We start from the raw sequence: 22,784 nt of genomic DNA, 5'->3' as shown, positions 1-22,784 counted from the left end.
CCAGAGCCACCTACCCCACCCCATAGGAACCCCTCAATCCCCCCATATCCCAACCAGAGCCCCCCTATGGGGCGTGGGTGGGGATGGGGGGTACCGGGGGTACCCAGCACAGGGCACCCCCATAGATCCCCCCACACAATGCACCCAGAGCCACCTACCCCACCCCATAGGAACCCCTCAATCCCCCCCATAGCCCAACCAGAGCCCCCCTATGGGGTCAGTGTGCATCCAGCACAGGACACCCCCATGGATCACCCCACACAATGCACCCAGAGCCACCTACCCCACCCCATAGGAAGCCCTCAACCCCCCATAGCCCAATCAGAGCCCCCCTATGGGGCGTGGGTGGGGATGGGGTATGTCAGGGGGCACCCAGCACAGGGCACCCCCATAGATCCCCCACACAATGCACCCAGAGCCACCTACCCCACCCCATAGGAAGCCCTCACCCCCCCCACAGCCCAATCAGAGCCCCCCTATGGGGCGTGGGGGGGGGTACAGGGGGGATTAGTGTGCACCCAGCACAGGACAGCCCCATAGATCCCCCCACACAATGCACCCAGAGCCACCTACCCCACCCCATAGGAAGCACTCAATCCCCCCCATAGCCCAACCAGAGACCCCTATGGGGCGTGGGTGGGGATGGGGGGTACCCAGCAGAGGGCACCCCCATAGATCCCCCCACACAATGCACCCAGAGCCACCTACCCCACCCCATAGGAACCCCTCAACCCCCCCATATCCCAACCAGAGCCCCCCTATGGGGTCAGTGTGCACCCAGCACAGGACACCCCCATGGATCACCCCACACAATGCACCCAGAGCCACCTACCCCACCCCATAGGAACCCCTCAACCCCCCCATATCCCAACCAGAGCCCCCCTATGGGGTCAGTGTGCATCCAGCACAGGACACCCCCATGGATCACCCCACACAATGCACCCAGAGCCACCTACCCCACCCCATAGGAACCCCTCAACCCCCCCATATCCCAACCAGAGCCCCCCTATGGGGCGTGGGTGGGGATGGGGTATGTCAGGGGGCACCCAGCACAGGACACCCCCATGGATCCCCCCACACAATGCACCCAGAGCCACCTACCCCACCCCATAGGAAGCACTCAACCCCCCATAGCCCAATCAGAGCCCCCTATAGAACCCCCCTATGGGTTGTGGGTCGGGGTATGGGGTGTGTCAGGGTGCACCCAGCACAGGGCACCCCCATAGATCCCCCCACACAATGCACCCAGAGCCACCTACCCCACCCCATAGGAACCCCTCAACCCCCATAGCCCAATCAGAGCCCCCCTATGGGGTCAGTGTGCATCCAGCACAGGACACCCCCATGGATCACCCCACACAATGCACCCAGAGCCACCTACCCCACCCCATAGGAACCCCTCACCGCCCCCCATATCCCAACCGGAGCCCCCCTATGGGGCGTGGGGGGGGGGGTTACCTGCAGCGTGTGCTCGATGGCGTTGGGGAAGTTCTTGAGGGTGCAGATGGGGATGGCCTTCTCGGGGGGGTCCTGGCTCGAGCTGTACGACTCGCTCAGGAACGGGATCACCACCTGCACGTTCCCCTTCGTGCCCAACGTGCCCGACTCCAGCAGCGGCTTCCGGTAGTACACGCACCGCCGGTCCATGTAGAGCCCTACAAAGGGGCACCATGGGGCTGGAGTTGGGGGGGGGACACGCACACACACACTAGGGAAGCCTTGAGGGGGGTTAGAGCAGCCCGAGGGGGAACAGAGCATCCCTAAATGGCCCAGAGCATCCCTATAGGGCCTAGAGCATCCCTAAAGGACCTAGAGCATCCCTAGCGATCCTAGAGCATCCCTAAAGGGCTCAGAACATCCCGAGGGGGCCCAGAGCATCCCTAAAGGGCCCCGAGCATCCCTAAAGGACCCAGAGCATCCCTAAAGGGTCCAGAGCGTCCCTAAAGGGCCCAGAGCATCCCTAAGGATCCTAGAGCATCCCTAAAGGGCCCAGAGCATCCCGAGGGGGCCCAGGGCATCCCTATAGGGCCTAGAGCATCCCTAGGGGGACCAGAGCATCCCGAGGGGCCCTAGAGCATCCCTATAGGGCCTAGAGCATCCCTAGGGGGACCAGAGCATCCCTAAAGGGCCTAGAGCATCCCCAAAGGACCTAGAGCATCTCTAAAGGGCTCAGAGCATCCCTAAAGGACCTAGAGCATCCCTAAAGGACCTAGAGCATCCCTAAAGGGCTCAGAGCATCCCTAAAGGACCCAGAGCATCCCTAAAGGGCCTAGAGCATCCCTAAAAGGCCTAGAGCATCCCTAAAGGGCCTAGAGCATCCCTATAGCACTCCTTGGGGGCCCTAGAGCATCCCTGACAGGCCCTAGGGCACCCTTGGGGTACCCAGAGCTTCCCTAGAGCATCCCTGAAGGGCCCTAGAGCATCTCTGGGGTACCCACAGCTTCCCTATAGCACACCTGGGGGTACCCATCACCTGCCTGGGGTCCCTACAGCACTCCCAGGGGTCCCTCCAACATTCTTGGGGTGCCTAGAGCATCCCTAGGGTGCCTATAGCATCCCGGAGGAGCCCTATAGCATCACTCCTGCCCCCCCCCCAAGGTGGTCCCCACAGCTTCACTATAACACCCCTGCCATCACCTACAACCCAACCCCCCTGGAGAACCCAAATGATGCTCCCCAACACCCCAAAAAGCCCCCTAAGAACGCCCCACAGCACCCCAACGACCCCCAATAGCACCCTGAGGACACCCCCCCCGCCCCATAGCACCCCATAGCCCCCCCCCGGGGGGGGGTGCTCACGGGCATCAACGTTGTCGAGGGCGTTGGCGACGCCGTCGAGGGCCTCGAAGAAGTCGTCGTCGTAGACGCGCTCGGTCTCGGGGCCGACGCGCTCGGGGCGGCTCGTGATGCGCAGCGAAGGGTTCATGGCCCGCACGGCCGCCGCCGCCCGCTCCGACTTCAGCTTCTGCAGGGGGGAGATGGGGAAGGTCGGGCCATGGAGCCCTCTATGGGGCATTGTCGTGGGTCCCCACACACACTTTGAGCCCCATCCGATGGCCGGGGAACGTCAAGAGAGCGCAAACGTGGACGTTGTCAAACTTAAACCAAGTGAACGTTGATATCGGCCAACTCAAACCAACTGAACGTTGACATCGGCCAACTGAAACCAACTGAACATTGACAATGGCCAACTCAAACCAACTGAACGTTGACATTGGCCAACTGGAACCAACTCAACGTTGACAACGGCCAACTCAAACCAACTGAACGTTGACATTGGCCAACTGAAACCAAGTGAATGTTGACATCGGCCAACTGGAACCAACCCAAACGTTGACATCGGGCAACTGGAACCAACTCAACGTTGAGAATGGCCAACTGGAACCAACTGAAATGTTGACAATGGCCAACTAGAACCAACTCAACATTGACAATGGTCAACTGGAACCAACCGAAATGTTGACGATGACCAACATGAACCAACCCAAACGTTGACATCGGGCAACTGGAACCAACTCAGCGCTGAGAATGGCCAACTGGAACCAACTGAAATGTTGACGATGGCCAAGTGGAACCAACCCAAACGTTGACATCGGGCAACTGGAACCAACTCAACATTGAGAACGGCCAACTGGAACCAACTCAACGTTGAGAATGGCCAACTGGAACCAACTGAACGTTGACATCAGCCAACTGGAACCAACTGAATGTTGACATCGGCCAACTCAAACCAACTCAACGTTGACAACGGCCAACTGGAACCAACCCAAACGTTGACATTGGGCAACTGGAACCAACTCAATGTTGAGAATGGCCAACTGTAACCAACTGAAATGTTGACGATGGCCAACTGGAACCAACTCAACGTTGACAGTGGCAACCTTGAACCAACTCAACGCTGACAATGGCCAACTGGAACCAACTCAACATTGACAATGGTCAACCGGAACCAACTGAAATGTTGACGATGGCCAACTGGAACCAACCCAAACGTTGACATCGGGCAACTAGAACCAACTGAACGTTGACAATGGCCAACTGGAACCAACCTAAACGTTGACAATGGCCAACTGGAACCAACTCAAACGTTGACAATGGCCAACTAGAACCAACTAAACATTGACAACGGCCAACTGGAACCAACTCAAAACGTTGACAACGGCAAACCTGAACCAACCCAAACGCAGACAATGGCCAACTTGAACCAAATGGGACATTGACCAACTTGAACCAACTGAACATTGATATCGGCCAACTTGAACCAACCCAAACGTTGACAATGGTCAACCTGAACCAACCCAAACGTTGACATTGGCCAAAATGAACCAACTCAACATTGAGAATGGCCAACTTGAACCAACTCAAATGTTGACAATGGCCAACTTGAACCAATTTTAACATCGACAATGAATGGCCAACTGCAACCAACTCACGGTTGAAAATGGCCAACCTGAACCAACCTAAACATTGACAATGGCCAACAGGGACGTTGATGTTGGCCAACTTCAACCAACTGAACGCTGACATTGGCCAAGTGGGACCAACTGGGGCACTGACACTGACCAACTTGAACCAACCTGAAGGTTGCCATTGGCCAACACGAACCAACTCAAACATTGACATTGTCCAACCAGGGTGTTGATGTTGTCCAACTTGAACCAACCTGAACCTTGACGTTGACCAACTCAATGTTGAGCATCTCAAACGTTGATACCGGGCAACTCAAACCAACCTGAACGTTGACACTGGCCAACTCAGACCCAACAGGATATTGACACTGGCCAACTTGAAGCCACTGAACGTTGACATTGGCCAAGTGGGATCAATCGGGACATTGGCATTGGCCAACTCAATGTTGACCATCTTGGACACTGACCAACACAAACCAAACCAGATGCTGACCAACCTGAACCAACCCCAATGTTGCCATTGGCCAACTCGAACCAACCTGTACGTTGCCGTTGGCCAACTCCAACCACATGAACGTTGCCGTTGGCCAACTCCAACCACATGAACGTTGCCGTTGGCCAACTCCAACCACATGAACGTTGCCGTTGGCCAACTCCAACCACATGAACATTGCCGTTGGCCAACTCCAACCACATGAACGTTGCCGTTGGCCAACTCCAACCACATGAACGTTGCCGTTGGCCAACTCCAACCACATGAACGTTGCCGTTGGCCAACTCCAACCACATGAACATTTCCATTGGCCAACTCCAACCACATGAACATTGCCGTTGGCCAACTCCAACCACATGAACATTACCGTTGGCCAACTCCAACCACATGAACGTTGCTGTTGGCCAACTCAAACGTTGACAACACCCAACTCAAGCCAACCTGAATGTCGACGTTGGCCAACTCAAACCCAATGGGACACTGACATTGGCCAACTAGGACGTTGACAACGACCAACCTGACCATGGCCGTTGGCCAACTCCAACCTTGGCCAACTTGAATGCCGACAACGACCAACCGAATGCTGACATCTTAACGGCGGCCCCCCCCATAGACCCCGCCCCCTTCCTCTCTACCCCATAGGCTCCTCCCCCGTGCCCCTTACCGTGACATCCCAAGGCCGGAAGAGGAACTGGCGGTTGAGGTTGGACTTCTCGATGGTGTCCATGTCGGTGACGGTGATGGAGCCCTCGGGCCCGCAGCCCAGCCCCATCATGGCAAAGTTCTTCAGCAGCTCACAACCGATGGCGCCCGCACCCACCTGAGCACAGGTGATAAGTGGGGACATGTGGGGACACGTGGGGACATGTGGGGACACATGGGGACATAGGGGGACACAGCCCAAGGTGCCCCATGCACAGCTGGGGACACACGGATGGGGATGAGGGACGTTCATGGCCGAACAGGGACACTTGGGGACACTCTGAGGACCCATAGGGACATGTGGGGAGAGCCAGGAGGAGGCCTGGGGACACACAGGGACCCACGGGGACAGGGAGGGGACACTGACCACAAAGTACTTCTGGGCTCCCAGCTTGGCCTGCAGGTCGGCCCCGAAGACGGCGATCTGTCCGTCGTAGCGGCTGTTGCGCTGGGGACAACCCAAGGTGTCACCTGGATGGGTCACCCTGCCGTGGGGAGGCCACCCTATGGGGGGCCAGCCACCGAGCCATGGGTGCCCCCAGGGTGATGGCCAACCCATGGGTGCTCAAGGGATAACGTCAACCCGTTGAGGTACTCGCATCTGGGTGCCCCATAGCTAACGCCAACGCTACCGACACGCTCGTGTCAAGGAAGTGGCACCCATGGGTACCCCACGATGGGTGCTAACCATAAGATGACCCCCAGCGATGGGTGTCCCCATAAAGCTGCTGAACCCATTGGTTTCCTCACCTCATGGTCAATCCCCATCCCAACCCAAGGAGATGCCCACCCATGGGTGCCCCTAAGGGGGTCAAGCCATGGGTGTCTTATGACCAATGCCCATTCCAAGGAGAGGCCCATCTAAAAGGGGGTGCCCACAAGGAGGGTGCCCACCCATGGGTGTCCCCAGTGAGACAACCAGCCCCATGGGTGCCTCCAACACATGGGCGCCCTATGAACAACACCCACCCCAAAGAGATGCCCATAAGGAGGGTGCCCACCCATGGGTGTCCCCAATAAAACAACCAAACCCATGGGTGCCCTATGAACAACACCCACCCCAAAGAGCTGCCCATAAGGAGGGTGCCCACCCACGGGTGTCCCCAGTGAGGCAACCAACCCCATGGGTGCCCTATGAACAACACCCACCCCGAAGAGATGCCCATAAGGAGGGTGCCCACCCATGGATGTCCCCACTAAAACAACCGACCCCATGGGTGCCTCCAACCCATGGGTGCCCTATGAACAACACCCACCCCAAAGAGATGCCCATAAGGAGGGTGCCCACCCATGGGTGTCCCCAGTAAAACAACCAACCCCATGGGTGCCCTATGAACAACACCCGCCCCAAAGAGATGCCCATAAGGACGGTGCCCACCCATGGATGTCCCCAATAAGACAACCGACCCCATGGGTGCCTCCAACCCATGGGCGCCCTATGACCAATCCCTACCCCATAAGGAATCTAATGACCCAATGAACCACCCAACCCTTTGGGCACCCTCAAGAGGGTGCCCCCCCCACCCATGGGTGCTCACCGGGCGACACTGCTCCTCGGTCAGAATCGTCTCTTTGTTCTCCTCAGGAAGACATTCCAAGGCGTCAAAGTAGAGCCATTGGGTGATGGGGGTGAACTTCCCGGACACGGCCTGCACCCAAGAGCCCATCAGGAGACCCCCATTGACCAAGGAGGGCACCCCACACATGTGTGATGGGGAAAACACCCCCCCCACAACCATGGATGCTCAAGGAAGGGGTCGTGGCTGTCCCGGTACCTTCATGACCTCCTGGGCTGCCAAGCCCCCGATGAAGGCGTTGACGGGGGCCAGGTCTCCGGTGGCTTGGAAAGCCAATTCCTGCAGGAGCTTCTCATCCAGGTCCACCCCCGGGGCCAGGGCCCGGGTCAAGGCCACCATCTCGGCCGCGTCGCCCTAAGGTGGGGGGTAGGATACAGTTAGGGTGGGGGACAAGCAAGGGGGGGACCCCCCCCCCAATGGGGACAGCACAAGATGGGTGTTGGGGGAGGAGATGGTGTGGGGTCGGTGGCGGTGTTTCAGTGGCTCCAGTGTCCCACCATGGCCAAGTGACTCCCCGTACCCCACCACAGCCCCACTCCATCCATAGCCCCCCATCCCCACACCCCATACCCCCCCCATCCCTATTCCATCCATACCCCCCATCCCCACTCCATCCATACCCCCCATATCCCCACTCCATCCATACCCCCCCCAAATCCCCACTCCCCCCATACCCCCCCCAAATCCCCACTCCCCCCATACCCCCCCCACATCCCCACTCCAACCATACCCCCCCATCCCCACTCCCCCCATGTCCCCCCCACATCCCCACTCCAACCATACCCCCCCCACATCCCCACTCCATCCATACCCCCCCACACCCCCACCCCACCCATATCCCCCCATCCCCACCCCATCCATACCCCCCCATCCCCACTCCCCCCATACCCCCCATATCCCCACCCCATCCATACCCCCCATATCCCCCCCATATCCCCACTCCATCCATACCCCCCCTTACCCCCCACATCCCCACCCCACCCATACCCCCCCACATTCCCACTCCCCCCATACCCCCCCCCCATCCCCACTCCATCCATACCCCCCCACATCCCCACTCCCCCCATACCCCCCCACATCCCCACCCCATCCATACCCCCCACATCCCCACCCCATCCATACCCCCCATATCCCCACTCCCCCCATGTCCCCCCCATGCCCACCTGGTGCCGTGCCCTCGGCGCGTGCCCGTGCTGGGCCATGAACCGGTGCAGGCCCTGCCAGCCCCAGTGCAGCATCGGGGGCCGCTCGGCCTTCCCGAAGTCGGTGACCATCAGCTCCGGGGCCGCCAGCGACTCCCGCAGCCGCTTCTGCCATGGGGTGGGGGTCACTGGTGAGCACCCATTGGCCCCCCACACCCCATTGGGTGCCCCCCCCAACCCTATTGAGTGTCCCCCACACACACCCCATTGGGTGTCCCACCCCAAACCTATTGGGTGCCCCCCCCAACCCCATTGGGTGCCCCCCCCAACCCTATTGGGTGCCCCCCCCATTGGGTGCCCCTGCCCCAACCCCACTGGGTGTCCCCCCCCAACCCCATTGGGTGCCCCCTCCCCCAACCCCATTGGATGCCCCCAACCCCATTGGGTGCCCCCCCAACCCCATTGGGTGTCCCCCCCCACCCCATTGGGTGTCGTCCGTCCCCCCCCATTGGGTGCCCCCCCACCCCATTGACCCTCCCCACCCCATTGACCCCCCCCACCCCATTGGGTGCCCCCCCCAACCCCATTGGGTGCTCCCCCCCACCCCATTGACCCCCCCACCCCATTGGGTGTCCCCCCCCACCCCATTGGGTGCCCCCCCAACCCCATTGGGTGACTCCCCCCCCACCTCATTGACCCCCCCCAACCCCATTGGGTGCCCCCCCCACCCCATTGACCCTCCCCACCCCATTGACCCCCCCCACCCCATTGGGTGTGCTCCCCCCAACCCCATTGGGTGCCCCCCCTCCATCCCATTGGGTGCCCCCCCATCCCATTGGGTGCCCCCCCCACCCCATTGGGTGCCCCCCCCAACCCCATTGGGTGCCCCCCCCATCTCATTGGGTGCCCCCCCCCCCCAGTTCACCCCATTGGGTGCCCCCCCTCCACCCCATTGGGTGTCCCCCCCCCAACCCCATTGGATGCCCCCCACCCCAAAGGGTGCCCCCCCACACCCCATTGGGTGCCCCCCCCCAACCCCATTGGGTGCCCCCCCCCCACCCCCATTGGGTGTCGTCCGTCCACCCCCATTGGGTGCCCCTCCCCCACCCCATTGGGTGCCCCCCCCCACCCCATTGACCATCCCCACCCCATTGGGTGTCCCCCCCACCCCATTGGGTGTCCCCCCCAACCCCATAGGGTGCCCCCCCCAACCCCATTGGGTGACTCCCCCCCCACCCCATAGGGTGCCCCCCCAACTCACGAAGCGGATGTGCTTGGGCATCTTGACCTGGGTGACGATGCCCCCCCGCACGTAGTCCCCAAAGTCGCTCGTGTCCCCGATGCTGAAGGTGTAGGGCCCTGTGGGGAGGGGCTGTCACCAGGGAGGCTCGAGGAGGGCCCCAGGCCCCCACAGACCCCTAGAGAAGGGCTCCGGGTACCCAGGGGCCCTATAGAGAGGCTCCAGGTAACTAAGACCCTATAGAGAGGCTTCAGGGCTCGACAGCCCCCTATAGAGAGGCTCCAGGGCTCGACAGCCCCCTATAGAGAGGCTTCAGGGCTCGACAGCCCCCTATAGAGAGGCTCCAGGGCTCCATAGCCCCCTATAGAAGGGCTCCAGAGCTCCATAACCCCCTATAGAAGGGCTCCAGGGCTCCATAGCCCCTTATAGAAGGGCTCCAGGGCTCCATAGCCCCCTATAGAGAGGCTCCAGGGCTCCATAGCCCCCTATAGAGAGGCTCCAGGGCTCCATAGACCCCTATAGAAGGGCTCCAGGGCTCCATAGCCCCCTATAGAAGGGCTCCAGGGCTCCATAGCCCCCTATAGAAGGACTCCAGGTACCTAGGGGCCCTATAGAGAGGCTCCAGGGCTCCATAGCCCCCTATAGAAGGGCTCCAAGTAACTAAAGTCCCTATAGAGAGGCTTCAGGGATCCATAGCCCCCTATAGAAGGGCTCCAGGTAACTAAAGTCCCTATAGAGAGGCTTCAGGGCTCGACAGCCCCCTATAGAAGGGCTCCAGGGCTCCATAGCCCCCTATAGAAGGGCTCCATAGCCCCCTATAGAAGGGCTCCAGGTACCTACAGCCCCCTATAGAGAGGCTCCAGGGCTCCATAGCCCCCTATAGAGAGGCTCCAGGGCTCCATAGCCCCCTATAGAAGGGCTCCAGGTACCTACAGCCCCCTATAGAGAGGCTCCAGGGCTCCACAGCCCCCTATAGAAGGGCTCCAGGTACCTACAGCCCCCTATAGAAAGGCTCCAGAGCTCCATAACCCCCTATAGAAAAGCTCCAGATACGTATAGCCCCCTATAGAATGACTGCAGGGCTCCATAGGCCCTACAGAACTGCTCCAGGTGCCCATAACCCCCTATAGCAAGCCCCCAGGTGCCCATAGCCCCCTATAGAAGCCCCCAGTCGCCCCCAGCCCCCTATAGAAGCCCTAGGGGCTCACCGAGGACGCGGATCTCCATGGGGCCGCAGGAGTTGAGCTGCTCCATCCCTTCCACCTCGGTGAAGGTGACGAAGTCGCCGGTCTCGAAGCCGTGCCGGGCCTCATCCAGACACGTCACCTCCCCTGGGCAGCCCTTAATGTGTGTGTGTGTGGGGGGGGGATCAATGGGTGTTGAGCATCACACCCCCCCCCCCCCCATCCCAGCATCCTTTATAGGGTATTGGTACCTTGGTTACCATGGAAACCATGGCGCTGAGGGGCTGCTCGCCGTTGGTGTCGGTCACCACCATGTCGTCCCCAAAGTCACAGAAGAGCTGGCTGGGGGGGGGGGGGGGAAGGGGGGGTCAGGGAGAGAGGATGGGGGGGGGACCCCCAAAGGGATCCAAGGGGAAAGGGGGACCCTGAAAGGGACCCAAGGGGACCCCAAAAGGGAGCCAAGGGGATGGGGGGACCCCAGAAGGGACCCAAGGGGACCCCAAAAGGGAGCCAAGGGGATGGGGGACCCCGAAAGGGACCCAAGGGGACCCCAAAAGGGAGCCAAGGGGATGGGGGACCCCAAAAGGGACCCAAGAGAAGCCCAGAAGGGAGCCAAGGGGATGGGGGACCCCAAAAGGGACCCAAGGGGACCCCAAAAGGGAGCCAAGGGGATGGGGGACCCCGAAAGGGACCCAAGGGGACCCCAAAAGGGAGCCAAGGGGATGGGGGACCCCAAAAGGGACCCAAGAGAAGCCCAACAGGGAGCCAAGGGGATGGGGGACCCCGAAAGGGACCCAAGGGAACCCCAAAAGGGACCCAAGGGAACAGAGGGAACCCCAAAAGGGACCCAAGAGAAGCCCAAAAGGGAGCCAAGGGGATGGGGGACCCCAAAAGGGAGCCAAGGGAACAGGGGGGACCCCAAAAGGGACCCAAGAGAACCCCAAAAGGGACCCAAGAGAAGCCCTAAAGGGACCCAAGGGAACAGGAGAGCCCCAAAACGGTCCCAAGGGAACCCCAAAAGGGACCCAAGTGACCCCCAAAGGGACCCAAGGGGAGACGGGAGCCCCAAAAGGGACCCAGGGGGTCAACAGAACCCTGAAAGGGACCCAAGAGACCCCTAAAAAGGGACATGGGGGGAGCCCAAAAAGGACCCAAAGGGACCCAGGAGAACCCCAAAAAGCCCCTAGGGGGGCAGGGGGACCCCAAAAGGGCTCCCTGGGGACCCCAAAGGGGATGAGGAACCCCCCAGGAGGGCCCTAGGGGGACCCCAAGGAGGGGGGAGGAGCCCCCATGTGGGGCTCACCCGAAGAGCCCGCGGGTATCGGCCACCACCAGTTTGATGCCGTGGCTGTGGCAGAAGTCCCCGACCCACAGCTGCTCCTCCAGGGATGAGTTGGTCAAAACCACGACCTAGGGAGAGCCCCATGGCTGTGGGTCCAGCTCCATGGCCCCCAATCCGGCTCCATGGCTGTGGGTCCAGCCCCATGGCTGTGGGTCCGGCCCCGTGGCTGTGGGTCCAGCCCCATAGCTGTGGGTCTGGCTCCATGGCCCCCAATCCGGCTCCATGGCTGTGGGTCCAGCCCCATGGCCCCGATCTGGCCCCATGGCCCCCAGGGCAGGAACACACAAATAGGAAGCCATTGGGGGTGAACGAGGGGTTGTGGGGTACAGGCGGCCACAGAGATACAGGCGGACGCACAACCGCGGTGATGGACAGCAAATGGGATGGGGTACGGTCAGACACACAGTGTATGGGTACAGTCAGACACACACACACCAGTGTAAGGGTACCGTCAGACACACAGTGTATGGCTACAGTCAGACACACACACAACAGTGTAAGGGTACCGTCAGACACACAGTGTATGGCTACAGTCAGACACACACACGACAGTGTAAGAGTACAGTCAGACACACACACACCAGTGTAAGGGTACCGTCAGACACACAGCGTATGGCTACAGTCAGACACACACACAACAGTATAAGGGTACCGTCAGACACACACACACCAGTGTATGGCTACAGTCACACACACACACCAGTGTATGGGTACAGTCAGACACACACCAGTGTATGGGTACAGTCCGACACACACACACAGATACAGTCAGACATAGACACGCAACAGTAGATGGGTACAGTCAGACATGCAATAGTGTACAGGTACAATCAGACACAGGCACGCAACAGCGCATGAGTACAGTTGGACACACACAAACCAGTGTATGGCTACAGTTGGATACACACACGCATCAGTGTATAGGTACAGTCAGACGCACACACACAACAGTGTATGGGTACAGTCAGACAGACACCCGAGTGTATGGGTACAGTCAGACGTGCACAACAGACGGCCATTGAAGGAGAAGGAGATGTAGGGAGTACTGGCAGCCAAAGGTGGGCAGAAGAAGGTGTAGGGGATACAGGCAGCCAAAGGGGGGGCACAAGCAGCTGTAGGCAACAGCAAAAGGGGGGTACACGGAGGTGTAGGGGGTACAGGCGCTCAAGGGGGGGTACAGGCGCTCAAGGGGGGGGTACGGGCGCTCAAGGGGGGGTACAGGCGCTCAAGGGGGGGTACAGGCGCTCAAGGGGGGGGTACAGGCGCTCAAGGGGAGGGTACAGGCGCTCAAGGGGGGGTACAGGCACTCAAGGGAGGGGTACAGGCACTCAAGGGGGGGTACAGGCACTCAAGGGGGGGTACAGGCACTCAAGGGGGGGTACAGGCGCTCAAGGGGAGGGTACAGGCGCTCAAGGGGGGGTACAGGCACTCAAGGGGGGGGTACAGGCACTCAAGGGGGGGTACAGGCGCTCAAGGGGGGGGTACAGGTGCTCAAGGGGGGGATACAAGCACTCAATTGGGGCTGAGGGCGGCCATGGGGGTACCTGGAAGGGCGCGAGCAGCTCCTGGCTCAGCGGCTCCTGGCTGCTGCTCACGGCCACGTAGGAGTTGAGCTCGGCCAAGCGCGGCAGCGTCGCCTCCGCCCGGTTCTGCCCCACGTCCTCCTCCCGCAGGTAGAACTGGGGGGGGGGGCACACACAAAGGGGGGGTCAGAACCTGACAACGGCCCCACAACACCCCAAACCCAGAGAAAACACCCCAAAATACAGAGAAAACACCCCAAAATCCAGAGAAAATACCCCAAAATCCAGAGAAAATACCCAAAAATACAGAGAAAATACCCCAAATCCAGAGAAACACTCCAAAATACAGAGAAAACAGCCCAAAATCCAGAGAAAATACCCAAAAATACAGAGAAAATACCCCAAAATACAGAGAAAACACCCCAAAATCCAGAGAAAACACCCCAAATCCAGAGAAAACACCCCAAAATCCAGAGAAAACACCCCAAAATCCAGAGAAAATACCCCAAATCCAGAGAAAATACCCCAAAATACAGAGAAAACACCCCAAATCCAGAGAAAACACCCCAAAATCCAGAGAAAACACCCCAAAATACAGAGGAAATACCCCAAAATCCAGAGAAAATACCCCAAAATCCAGAGAAAACACCCCAAATCCAGAGAAAACACCCCAAAAAACAGAGAAAACACCCCAAATCCAGAGAAAACACCCCAAAACCCAGAGAAAACACCCCAAAATACAGAGAAAACAGCCCAAAATAGAGAAAACACCCCCAAAATACAGAGAAAACACCCCAAAATACAGAGAAAATACCCCAAAATCCAGAGAAAATACCCCCAAATCCAGAGAAAATACCCCAAATCCAGAGAAAATACCCCAAAATACAGAGAAAACACCCCAAAATACAGAGAAAACACCCCAAATCCAGAGAAAATACCCCAAAATACAGAGAAAACACCCCAAAATACAGAGAAAACACCCCAAATCCAGACAAAATACCCCAAAATACAGAGAAAACACCCCAAATCCAGAGAAAACACCCCAAAATCCAGAGAAACACCCCAAAATCCAGAGAAAACACCCCAAATCCAGAGAAAATACCCCAAATCCAGAGAAACACCCCAAAATCCAGAGAAAACACCCCAAATCCAGAGAAAATACCCCAAAATCCAGAGAAAACACCTCACAGTCCAAAGAAAATACCCCAAAATACAGAGAAAATACCCACAAATACAAAAAAATTCCTCAAAATAGAAAGAAAATACCCCAAAACACCCCCAAATAGAGAAAACACCCCAAAACACCCCCAAATACAGAGAAAATACACTAAATTACAAAATACCCCCAAACACCCCCAAATAGAGAAAATACCCCAAAACACCCCCAAATCCAGAGAAAATACCCCAAAATACAGAGAAAATACCCCAAAACACCCCTAAATCCAGAGAAAATACCCCCAAACACAGACAAAATACCCCAAAACACAGACAAAATACCCCAAACCACCCCCAAATCCAGAGAAAATACCCCAAAATACAAAATATCCCAAAACACAGAGAAAATACCCCAAAATACCCCCCATTTATTAATATAATTAATTATTAATGTAATTAATTACATTAATCCCCCCAAATTAATTAATTACACTTGGGGGGGCACTTAAACACCCCAACATCCTTACCAAGGATCGATCCATTCCATTGGTGGGGGGGGTGCCAACAACATTTAACCCCCCCATCCACCCCCCCCCCCCCAATTATCGGGGTCCAACGGCCCCATAGAGGCTGTGGGGAGGGGGGGGCTCACCTGGGAGGCCAGGTCAGGCCATGCAGCAGGGTGGGGGTCGTGGAGGGTGACGGATTTGACCCCCCCCAGCACCAGGTTTTTGGCCACTTCCACCCCCAGCCCCCGGAGCCCCGACACCAGGACGTTGGACGTCTGCATCCGCTTCATGGCCTCGTGGCCCAGCACGTACCTGGGGGGGGGCACAAAAAGGGGGGGGTCAGGGCACCCCCAAACCCATAGCGGGGTCCCCAAGCCCTTAAAGGGACCCCCCCTAAAGGTGCCCCCCCCCCCGGATGTTGTAATGGGAAGGACCTGGGAGATGCTGTGTCCATAGGGATGGCTCTAATGTGTCCCCCCCCCACCCCCCAACCGGGCTATAAAGGGTCCCAAACTTATAGGGCTCACCCCATAGGGAAGCCCCAAAGCAGCCTGAATCCATAGGGATACCCCCAAGTACCTATGGAAACACCCCCAAATCCATAGGGATACCCCTAAGCCCCTATGGACCCCCCCAAATCCACAGCAACAACCCCCCCCAAATCCATAGGGATACCCCCAAGCACCTATGGACCCCCCCCAAATCCATAGGAACAACCCCCCCAAATCCATAGGGATAACCCCAAGCCCCTATGGACCCCCCCAAATCCATAGCAACAACCCCCCCAAATCCATAGGGATACCCCCAAGCCCCTATGGAGCCCCCCAAATCCATAGGAACAACCCCCCCAAATCCATAGGGATACCCCCAAGCCCCTATGGACCCCCCCCCCCCAAATCCATAGGAACAACCCCCCAAATCCATAGGGATACCCCCAGGCACCCATAAACCACTCTCCAAATCCATAGGGATACCCCCAAGCACCTATGGACCCCCCCAAATCCACAGCAATAACCCCCCCCAAATCCATAGGGATACCCCCAAGCCCCTATGGACCCCCCCCCCAAATCCATAGCAACAACCCCCCCCAAATCCATAGCAACAACCCCTTCCCAAATCCATAGGGATACCCCCAGGCACCTATGGAGCTGCCCCCAAATCCATAGGACCCCCTCCCCCCAAATCCATAGGGATACCCCCAAGCCCCTATGGACCCCCCCCAAATCCATAGGGACACCCCCAAGCCCATATGGAGCCCCCCCAAATCCATAGGACCCCACCCCCCCATATCCATAGGGATACCCCTAAGCCCCTATGGACCCCCCCAAATCCATAGGAATACCCCTAAGCCCCTATGGACCCCCCCAAATCCATAGGAATACCCCTAAGCCCCTATGGACCCCCCCAAATTCATAGGGCCCCCCCATACTCACAGCTGGCGGGAGTAGAGCCCCTCATCGATCTCGGCTTCGCCCCCGTTCTTCGCCATGCCCTGGGGGGGGACAAGGGGACAATGGCATCAGATGGGGGGGACAATGGCATCAGAAGGGGGGGGACAATGGCATCAGATGGGGGGGACAATGGCATCAGATGGGGGGGACAACGGCATCAAATGGGGGGGGACAATGGCATCAGATGGGGGGAACAATGGCATCACATGGGGGGGACAATGGCATCAGATGGGGGGGACAATGGCATCAGATGGGGACAATGGCATCAGATGGGGGGGGACAATGGCATCAGATGGGGGGGGACAATGGCATCAGGGGGGACAATGGCATCAGGGGGGGGACAATGGCATCAGATGGGGGGGACAATGGCATCAGATGGGGGGGGACAATGGCATCAGATGGGGGGGACAATGGCATCAGATGGGGGGGGACAATGGCATCAGATGGGGGGACAATGGCATCAGATGGGGGGGACAATGGCATCAGATGGGGGGGACAATGGCATCAGATGGGGGGGACAATGGCATCAGATGGGGGGACAATGGCATCAGATGGGGGGGACAATGGCATCAGATGGGGGGGACAATGGCATCAGATGGGAGGCGACAATGGCATCAGATGGGGGGGGACAATGGCATCAGGTGGGGGGACAATGGCATCAGATGGGGGGACAATGGCATCAAATGGGGGGGACAAGGGCATCAGATGGGGGGACAATGGCATCAGATGGGGGGGACAATGGCATCAAATGGGGGGACAATGGCATCAGATGGGGGGGGGACAATGGCATCTGATGGGGGGACAATGGCATCAGATGGGGGGACACAATGGCATCAGGTGGGGGGACAATGGCATCAGATGGGGGGACAATGGCATCAAATGGGGGGGACAATGGCATCAGACGGGGGGACAATGGCATCAGATGGGGGGGACAATGGCATCAGAAGGGGGGGGACAATGGCATCAGATGGGGGGGGACAATGGCATCAGATGGGGGGGACAATGGCATCAGATGGGGGGGACAATGGCATCAGATGGGGGGGGACAATGGCATCAGATGGGGGGGACAATGGCATCAGATGGGGGGGACAATGGCATCAAATGGGGGGACAATGGCATCAGATGGGGGGGACAATGGCATCAAATGGGGGGGACAATGGCATCAAATGGGGGGACAATGGCATCAGATGGGGGGACAATGGCATCAGATGGGGGGGACAATGGCATCAGATGGGGGGGACAATGGCATCAGATGGGGGGACAATGGCATCAGATGGGGGGACAATGGCATCAGATGGGGGGGGACACCCATTGGAGGACATGGTGGGGGGGGCTGGGAGGGGACACATGGGTGCCACTGGGTGCAGTGGGCTGTGGGTCACCCAATGATTGTGGGGGTGCTGTGACCCCATGGGAAGCTGTGGGAGGTGACAACGGGTGACAACGGGTGACAATGGGTGACAACGAATGAGAATGGGTGACAATGGGCGACAATGGGCGACAACGGGTGACAATGGGTGACAATGGACAACAATGGATGACAATGGGTGACAACCGGTGACAATGGGTGGCAACGGGTGACAATGCATGACAACAGGCAACAACGCGCGACAATGGGTGACAACCGGTGACAATGGGTGGCAACGGGTGACAACCGGTGACAATGGGTGGCAACGCGCGACAATGGGTGACAACGCGCGACAATGGATGACAATGGGTGACAACCGGTGACAATGGGTGGCAACGGGTGACAATGGATGACAACAGGCAACAACGGGCGACAATGGGTGACAACAAGTGAGAATGGTGACAATGGGCAACAATGGATGACAATGGGTGACAACGGGTGACAATGGGAAGCTGTGGGAGGTGACAGTGGGTGACAACGGGTGACAATGGATGACCATGGGTGACCATGGGTGACAATGGAGGACAACTGGCGACAACAGATGACAATGGGTGACAACGGGTGACAACGGGTGACAACGGGTGACAATGGATGACAACAGGTGACAGTGGGTGACAACGGGTGACCATGGGTGACAACGGGTGACCATGGGTGACAACAGGCGACACCAGATGACAATGGGTGACCATGGGTGACAACAGGCAACAACAGATGACAATGGGTGACAATGGGTGACAACGGGCAACAACAGATGACAATGGGTGACACCAGATGACAATGGGTAACAACGGGTGACCATGGGTGACAACGGGCAACAACAGATGACAACGGGCAACAACAGATGACAATGGGTGACAATGGATGACAACGGGTGACACCAGATGACAATGGGTGACCATGGGTGACAACAGGCAACAACAGATGACAATGGGTGACCATGGGTGACAACGGGCAACAACATGACAACGGGCAACAACAGATGACAACGGGTGACAATGGATGACAACGGGTGACACCAGATGACAATGGGTGACAACGGGTGACAATGGGTGACAACAGGTGACTATGGGTGACAACGGGAAGCTGTGGGAGGTGACAGTGGGTGACAACGGGCGACAATGGGGGACAACGGGTGACAACAGGTGACAACGGGCGACAACAGGTGACAACGGGCAACAGTGGGTGACAACGGGCGACAATGGATGACAATGGATGACAACAGATGACAATGGATGACAATGGGTGACAATGGGGGGGGCACATCCATCGAGAGGGGGGAGGACACACACTGGGGACCCCTTGGTGACACCTCCACCAACGGGGCTCTGAGCACTGCAGTGGCGAAACAACACGGGACACCCCCGCGGGCGCGCGGCGCTGAGCCCCATAGCGACCATGGGGCCAGCCCTATATGGGGCTGGGGGGGGGGTTGACACTCACGTTGGTGGGGGTGGCGCTGGGGGACACGCTGGGGACAGGGGCACGGCTGGAGCCCGTCGGTGCCTCAGACCCAGAGATGCGGCGCTTCTTGGACAGCGGGGAGCTGGACATCTATGGGAGAGGGAACAGGAGAGCCTATGGAGCCCCTATGGCATAGGGCGCCCCCCAAGTGCCTATGGAGCCCCTATGGCATAGGGCGCCCCCCAAGTGCCTATGGAGCCCCTATGGCACAGGGGCGCCCCCCAAGTGCCTATGGAGCCCCTATGGCATAGGGCACCCCCCAAGTGCCTATGGAGCCCCTATGGCCATAGGGACACCGCCAAGTGCCTATGGAGCCCCTATGGCATAGGGACGCCCCCCAAGTGCCTATGGAGCCCCTATGGCATAGGGGCGCCCCCCAAGTACCTAAGGAGCCCCTATGGCATAGGGACACCCCCCCATGGAGACCCTATGGCATAGGGACACCCCCCAATTGCCTATGGAGCACATATGGCATAGGGGCGCCCCCCAAGTACCTATGGAGCACATATGGCATAGGGTGCCCCCCAAGTGCCTATGGAGCCCCTATGGCACAGGGGCGCCCCCCAAGTACCTATGGAGCCCCTATGGCCAGAGGGGCACCCCCCAAGTACCTGTGGAGCCTCTATGGAATAGGAACACCCCCCAAGTGCCTATGGAGCCCCTATGGCATAGGGACACCCCCCAAGTACCTATGGAGCCCCTATGGCATAGGGACACCCCCCAAGTGCCTATGGAGCCCCTATGGCATAGGGACACCCCCCAAGTGCCTATGGAGCCCCTATGGCATAGGGGCGCCCCCCAAGTACCTATGGAGCCCCTATGGCATAGGGACACCCCCAAGTACCTATGGAGCCCCTATGGCACAGGGGCGCCCCCCAAGTGCCTATGGAGCCCCTATGGCCAGAGGGGCGCCCCCCAAGTGCCTATGGAGCCCCTATGGCATAGGGACACCCCCCATGGAGCCGCTATGGCCATAGGGACACCCGCAAGTACCTGTGGAGCCCCTATGGCATAGGGACACCCCCCAAGTACCTATGGAGCCCCTATGGCCAGAGGGGCACCCCCCAAGTACCTGTGGAGCCTCTAGGAACACCCCCCAAGTGCCTACGGAGCCCCTATGGCATAGGGACACCCCCCAAGTACCTATGAAGCCCCTAGAGCCATAGGGACCCCCACAAGCACCTATGGATCCCCTATAACCATAGAGACACCCAAAATCACCTATAGATTCGTTATATCCATAGGGATTTCCCCAAGCCCCTATGGAAGCATCCCAAACCCATACAGGCACCCATAAGCACCTATGGAGCCCCCCCAAATCCATAGGGACACCCATAAGCACCTATAGAATCATCCCCAAATCCATAGGAACACCCATAAGCACCTATGGACCCCCCCAACAAATCCATAGGGACCCCCATAAGCCCCTATGGACCCGCCCATATCCGTAGGGACCCCCATAAGCACCTATGGACCCCCCCAACAAATCCATAGGGACCCCCATAAGCCCCTATGGACCCCCCCCATATCCATAGGGACACCCATAAGCACCTATGGACCCCCCCAACAAATCCATAGGGACCCCCATAAGGCCCTATGGACCCCCCCATATCCATAGGGACACCCATAAGCCTCTATGGACCCCCCCATATCCATAGGGACACCCATAAGCCTCTATGGACCCCCCCATATCCATAGGGACACCCATAAGCCTCTATGGACCCTCTCATATCCACAGGGACACCCATAGGCACCTATGGAGCCTCCCCAATGGTTGATCCCATTGACCCTATTGATCCCATTGACCCAATTGATCCTATTGATCCCATTGCTCCCATTGACCCTACTGATCCCACTGACCCTATTTATTGATTCCATTGCTCCTATTGATCCCATTGCTCCCATTGACCCTATTAATCCCACTGACCCTATTTATTGATCCCATTGCTCCCATTGACCCCACTGCTCCTATTGAATCCACTGATCCCATTGACCCTATTGATCCCATTGCTCCCATTGACCCTATTGATCCCACTGACCCTAGTTATTGATCCCACTGATCCCATTGACCCCACTGCTCCTATTGACCCCACTGCTCCTATTGATACCATTGCTCCCATTGACCCTATTTATTGATCCCACTGATCCCATTGCTCCCGTTGAACCTATTGATCCCATTGACCCCATTTATTGCTCCTATTGATCCCATTGCTCCCACTGACCCCACTAATTCTACTGATGCCATTGAGATCCCATTGATCCTATTTATTGATCCCACTGACCCTATTTACTGCTCCTACTTATCCCATGGATCCTATTGCTCCCATTGACCCAATTTATTGATCCCATTGCTCCCACTGACCCCATTGATCCTACTGATCCCATTGCTCCCCCTGACCCCATTGATCCCATTGACCCTATTTACTGCTATTGATCCCACTGATCCTATTGCTCTCATTGACCCTATTTATTGATCTCATTGCTCCCATTGACCCCATTGATCCTACTGATCCCATTGCTCCCCCTGACCCCATTGATCCCATTGACCCTATTTACTGCTCCTATTGATCCCATTAATCCCATTGATCCCATTGCTCTCATTGACCCTATTTACTGCTCCTACTGACCCCACTGATCCTATTGACCCTATTTATTGCTCCTATTGATCCCATTGATCTCACTGATGCCACTGAGACCCCATTGATCCCCCTTACCCCACTGCTCCCCCTGACCCCATTGATCCCATTAACCCTATTTATTGCTCCTGTTGATCCCATTGATCCCATTGCTCCCATTGACCCCATTGATCCAACTGATCCCATTGAGACCCCATTGATCCCCCTGACCCCACTGACCCTATTTATTGCTCCTATTGATCCCATTGCTCCCATTGACCCTACTGATCCCATTGACCCCATTGCTCCTCCTGACCCCATTGCTCCCATTAACCCCATTGTGACCCCACTGAGCCCATTGACCCTATTTATTGCTCCCATTCCTCTCATTGATCCTATTGATCCCATTGCTCCCATTAACCCCATTGCTCCCTGTGACCCCATTGCTCCCATTGACCCTATTGCTCCCATTAACCCCATGGCTCCCATTAACCCCATTGCTCCCATCGACCCCATTTATTGCTCCCATTGCTCCCATTAACCCCACCGCTCCCATTGATCCTACTGATCCCA

The 22,784-nt window shown here is 57.9% G+C and overlaps 1 protein-coding gene across 1 annotated transcript; it reads right to left on the bottom strand.

Moving 5' to 3' along the window:
* Positions 1-1,458: 1,458 nt before the first annotated feature.
* UBA1 (ubiquitin like modifier activating enzyme 1) lies at positions 1,459-19,710 on the bottom strand (the record flags this gene model as incomplete). Its single annotated transcript, XM_062604267.1, has 15 exons — positions 19,576-19,710; positions 16,710-16,768; positions 15,420-15,588; positions 13,634-13,768; positions 12,051-12,157; positions 10,999-11,089; positions 10,772-10,904; positions 9,585-9,682; positions 8,345-8,491; positions 7,380-7,535; positions 7,143-7,253; positions 5,972-6,052; positions 5,567-5,722; positions 2,800-2,965; positions 1,459-1,655 (listed from the first exon to the last, which is right to left on the bottom strand). Coding segments are annotated over exons 1-15 (1,917 nt in total), but the record flags the coding sequence as incomplete, so codon positions are not given.
* Positions 19,711-22,784: the final 3,074 nt, after the last annotated feature.

Source organism: Pezoporus occidentalis, unplaced genomic scaffold (genome assembly GCF_034315485.1).
Source record: "Pezoporus occidentalis ecotype Australia unplaced genomic scaffold, CSIRO_AGI_Poc_V1 ctg845, whole genome shotgun sequence".
In the NCBI taxonomy this organism is placed as follows: Eukaryota; Metazoa; Chordata; class Aves; order Psittaciformes; family Psittacidae; genus Pezoporus; species Pezoporus occidentalis.
Note: the sequence above shows the minus strand (reverse complement) of the source record. Positions and strands in the feature narration are given on the sequence as shown.